Consider the following 4,885-nt stretch of genomic DNA (forward strand, 5'->3'; position numbering starts at 1 on the left):
CCAACTTATTGAGGGATGTGTCTTTGTCCTTTTGCTTGGATGACATTTGCATAATGTAATAAATTGTTTAGCGGGACTCGAGGGTCTAATGAGCTGGAGAGGGTGTTTGTGTTACTCCCTGTGTCTGAATTTGAACAGTCCAGCCTCACCCAAGGCTACAGGTGTCCGGTAAGCGCCAACTTGGAACCACACACATACTCGTCGCATTTTTTAAAGTCCTCCCTGCTCTTTGCAGCCCTACACTGCTTCTGGTTAGACACCTGAGAGGACAAGCCCACAGCCACTGAGGCTGTGCACACAGCCAGGACAGAATGTGTAATTGGACACATTGTAATTTGGTTGAGGCCCCAAAAGACAACCCTTCCGGGTCAAGCGTCAGAGCTGTCTGGAGCCGGAACTGTGAGGACGGAGATTTGGGAGCTTCTGATCTCGGGTCTGATATCACGAAAGATTCCCGGTATGGAGAGTTGCCAAGAAGATCGCCACGGTTCCGACAGGATGCTGGGTCTGGGAGCTGATGAGGACCGAGAACAGCAGCATGGTCAGTAAACTGGTTCTGACTGGACTTTGGTGAGGTCCGGCAAGCAGATCTGCCTGAGAGGCCATTCCTTCTGTTACAGCTCTGCCTGTGGCCCCTCTCCAGGGTTTCCAATGGTCCCCGGGCCAGCCCAGGATGCTCAGATGTTTATCTGTGTTTGTCTCCCTTTCAGGTGGGAATGCAATGGTCTTGAAGGCCAGAGAGGAAGGGGGCAAGAATGGGCTTGTAGAGAGCAAGCCTGCTCAGGGTGAGCTTGACCAGGGCGACCTTGCTCCAGGCAAGCTTGCTCAAGAAGAGCCTACTCAGCTCATTCTTGCCCAGGAAGCCACAGGAGTGGCAGAGGAGGCAGGAATCAAAGAAGCAATGGGAGGAGGACATGCTGGCGATGGTAGCTTTGGCCCGGTGGACAGCGGGGAAGGTGGCCATGGCAGCGGTGCTCAGCAGCAGCCCCAGCAAGAGGCTGCGATGCCTGAGGGCAGCAAGAGTCTACGGGCTGGGAACAGGCAGCCTCTGCAGCGCCGCACCAGATTCACCCTGTCTCAGCTGCAGGACCTGGAGCATCTCTTCCAGGAGACTCGCTACCCCAGCCTGCGAGCAAGGTAGGCGGGGTATGCCCTGCTAGGCTTCTGGTTTTCGGGCAGCACATCCTGTCCACGGTGTCCATTGGCGCTCCCCGTTCCTCTGATTTGCTCCGGAAATACAGCCACCCAACTTTACCCCTCCACCAGAAATCAGATTCTGGAGAGGGGGATGGGCCCGATACCAACTGGGAAAGAATGAGTTTTGTTGCCTGGTTAAGGGACACATGAGTGGGAAATTTAGACAATGCGTGTTCTCAATGAGTCTCTGTGAGGATGAGTGAGAAGCCCGAGGTGTGGTTGGGAAAATGCAGGAGGGATTCCTCCTCAGATTAAAATTTGATAATACGTTGCAAAGTGCAGGCTCTCTTCATGAAGTCTGCATTTTAAGTAATGGACTATGTGTTTGGGCAATCGTTCTTAATTTTCGTCCCAGAAAGAAGCCTGTTGCTAAAGCAAGAGTTGGAGTGGGCATGAAGAGTACTAAGGAGTAGTGTGTATGCGTGCCTGGGTGCGTGCGTGCGTGCGTGCGTGTGTGTGTGCGTGTGTGTGTGTGTGTGTGTGTGTGCACGCACTCTCCTGTGTGGACCCCAGCATTTCAAAGCAAGTAGGGCATGTCCTTACACACTTTATTTCCACCACAAAGCCTAAATGTTGGCATCTTTTCACTTCAGGAAGGACCTAGCAAGATGGATGGGCGTGTCAGAAGCCGATGTGCAGGTCAGTATCCTAAACACTAATCTGTTGGAAGGGGCTCCACATCTTGTGATCTTGCTGCCTAGAAGAGAAGTGTTGCAGCCGAGTGGGAGCCCAAAGGGTGCCAGACCAGGACACAGCCAGGCTAGATTCAAGATGGCACAGGACCGCCATTTTCTCAGGCAGGGAAGGCCGAGCTGGACAGCTGAAAAACTCAGATGTCAAGATGCTCTGTCTGTCCCTCTTTGGACACAGTGTGCTCCCCATGAGAAGGCTGTGCAGCCCCCATGGGTCACACCAGTGAAGAAACCGTGTCTTTGCCCAACATCAACTCTTTCCCTCTGCACTCCTTGGGAATCCGTTTTTTAGCTATCTCCTTCCTCAGGTCTCTACACAGCCAATGCCTGGCTTAGTGCTCAAGCAGTACTGGGACCAGGGACCTCAAACTGCCCATCACTCTTTGACCTGAATTCTGCTGGTTCAGTAGATGCACTCTGATCACTATTACACTGAGCCCTGGCTTTCCAGACCAAATGCCCACAAGGGAAAAAGCCTATAGGCAATAAGCTGGGAGGCCAGGAAGGAAGCCTGGAGCAGGAAACCTTGCCCTTTGTCTCATAAAATGAGCATTCTGGGTGCTCACAAAGGCAGACACTGTGGAGCCTATGACGGATGGCCTCAGGCTGTCCCAGCTTACATAGAACAATTTTGGATACTTTCCCCCCAGCAAGGGCGAGGACCAACCCATGAGCTAGATCTTCATCCTTTGCTGAAAGAATGCATTCAAAATATCAGTAGATGGAGAAGAGGCAATATTCTGGGTCTCTTCCACAGCTGACGGACTGACTGGGTGTGGCATGGCATGTCCACATGGGCTACTTGGGGGGGGTTGTTGTTTCAATGAGAATGGAAGCTGTGGCTTCCAGCCTTCCCAACAATCAGTATACACTGGATGTAAGTGTTCAAGGCTTCATGGGGTTAGACCAATAAACAGATTCTGGGCAGTGGAAAAATGTGGGTCGGGGGCTTTGCTACCCAAGAAGCTCAGTGCTAGAGGTCATACCTGGCAAGCACCATGATGGGTTCCACATACCTTTTGAAATGTCAGTAAAACCTAGCCAGCGGGGAAAGGCACAGGATGTGTACTTGAGCCATTACAGGTTCAGAGTCCTAACGCAACCCTTTCTTGTGGTTGTAGGATTGGTTTAGGAACCGGAGAGCCCTTTTCAGGAGAAATAATAGACTATCCATGCTGAGCGATCTTATACATGATTCCCAGAACGACGATGCCTGAAGATATTGAAGCCAGCACTTGAGTGCCATCCCTGCCCAGGAGACAGAAGTCCTGGAGCCTGTCCCTGCCCCCAGTGTCTCGGCTACCCATACTGGCCATGACAACCTTTTCTTCCCTGAAATCTTTTCTGCAATAAAGTGCTGGATTGTCGATATGTTGGTTCCATTGTTTTCGAGGTTGCTAAAATGTGGGTATAAGTATTTGAACAATAGCAGTCGGTTGCAGAAATGGCATTTAAATCATGAGGTGACCCTGGCAAGTGACAATCACTGTGCCTTCTGGGGTAAGGAAGATTTCCAGGTGCCCTGCTGCTTCATGCTGATCCCACATAGTTCTCTAACCCCTCAGCATGGTCTTGCCAACTCACTCTTGATCTCTGTGAACAAGTTATTTACAAGGACAGAGAGGCCAAGACCCCAGTTAGAGGACAGTGTGTTTCTAGACATGGCTGTGCCCACCCGACCTCGAGAATGTCCCACTCTGGACTCGGATGGAGACTTCTCCCAGGATTGGTGGAAGGAGGAATGGGAACATTATGTGTGCTTCCCGGCCTCATTGTGGACCTCCAGGGCACTATAAGCCACACTGGCCAGAGTCCTACTGCTTGAAAGGGAGGGGAGGATCCATCCATCCGGGGTTCTGTCTCATTTCTGCCATTCCACCTCAGGGAGCATGTGGTCATGCTCGACTGCTCAGAGACATTGATATGTCCACTCTTTTCACTTGGTCACTGAGACGGGGGGGGGTGTGAGAGAGTGAGGGGCGGGGGCTTTGCTTCACAGCAGCTCTAATTTGTAAACAAGGTTGTTCCTGAACAATCACTTGGTGCATAGAGAAATGGCTTTGCTTCTTTGCATACGAGAAGGAGTTGCAGTTCCAAATAAACAAAGCTCATCGTACTGAGATGAACTGCTGTGTCCTAGGCTTATGCCCCACACTTCCTGCATGATTCTGTCCCTATACCCTGGTCTCTAGGCCTTGAAATCATAGGCAGTTTTCTGTCTCTGTGAATGTGAGTGCTCCATGAACCCCACCTGCTGCAGACGCACACTATTGTGCCTTTGGGTCTCTATGATATCTCCCCGAAAGATGATTTGAGAGCTCTTTCTGTAGCAGCACGCATAAGAATTTCACTAGGGCAGGGTCCATGTCCATGACCTTCAGATCTCCCATTTTGATGTCTAGCAAATAGTATTTCTGCACAGATAAGCACCTCTCAGTCTCTAAGAATATCCTGCCAGTCTTCCCCTGGTCCCTGTGCCCCTGAGCAAGGGGTATGACAGACAAGTCGCATTTACAGCCGAGTGCTCTGCAGTCTCTTGCTTGGTGCTGGACTTTGAGCACCCGTGGGTCTCTGTACTAACCATAACCCGCAACTCGAATCAGTACGTGCTGGCCAGGAGACCTGATATTCATGGGGTGTACACAGCTGGCAGGCTCAGCAGCCTTGGACCCCCTGTTTGTCATTGGGGAGGCAGAGCAGGAAGGGGCTGTACGAGGAGGAAGGAAGTCTCAGCACAGCCCCTGCCTCCAGGCTGTGAACTCGGTGCTCATCCTGCAGTCCCAAGGGGTTTTGGAATATTCTGAAAACAGTTCTCTGTCTTGTAAGGGTTTAGTGGAAGCAGGGGCTTCCAGGGGCTTCAGAATGTCTCCAGGAAGCCTGAGCTCCTGGCTTCTTGATCTTACACTGTTTCTCCACAGCAGGAAGACTTGCCACAGAAGTGGGGCCTCGTCCCCGGACCCTCCCCAGGCTGCTGCAGCTTCCACTATCACCAGGGC

At 51.7% G+C, this 4,885-nt stretch overlaps 1 protein-coding gene across 1 annotated transcript; it reads left to right on the forward strand.

Moving 5' to 3' along the window:
* Window positions 1-338: 338 nt before the first annotated feature.
* Window positions 339-3,258, forward strand: LOC121139863 (rhox homeobox family member 2-like). The gene is made up of 4 exons (XM_040743881.1): window positions 339-541; window positions 711-1,137; window positions 1,791-1,836; window positions 3,011-3,258. Exons 1-4 carry the CDS (start codon window positions 460-462, stop codon window positions 3,104-3,106), a joined length of 651 nt encoding a protein of 216 aa, XP_040599815.1. The 5' UTR covers window positions 339-459; the 3' UTR covers window positions 3,107-3,258.
* Window positions 3,259-4,885: the final 1,627 nt, after the last annotated feature.

This window comes from Mesocricetus auratus, unplaced genomic scaffold (genome assembly GCF_017639785.1).
Source record: "Mesocricetus auratus isolate SY011 unplaced genomic scaffold, BCM_Maur_2.0 Super-Scaffold_100003, whole genome shotgun sequence".
NCBI lineage: Eukaryota > Metazoa > Chordata > Mammalia > Rodentia > Cricetidae > Mesocricetus > Mesocricetus auratus.

Bases quoted from the DNA above. Each gene is read 5' to 3' on its own strand.
- LOC121139863 (XM_040743881.1), top strand. From the start codon at position 460: ATGGAGAGTTGCCAAGAAGATCGCCACGGTTCCGACAGGATGCTGGGT. The intron at 542-710 runs GTCAGTAAACTG...TCTCCCTTTCAG, and splicing joins GGACCGAGAACAGCAGCATG to GTGGGAATGCAATGGTCTTG. The intron at 1,837-3,010 runs GTCAGTATCCTA...TTGTGGTTGTAG, and splicing joins TGTCAGAAGCCGATGTGCAG to GATTGGTTTAGGAACCGGAG.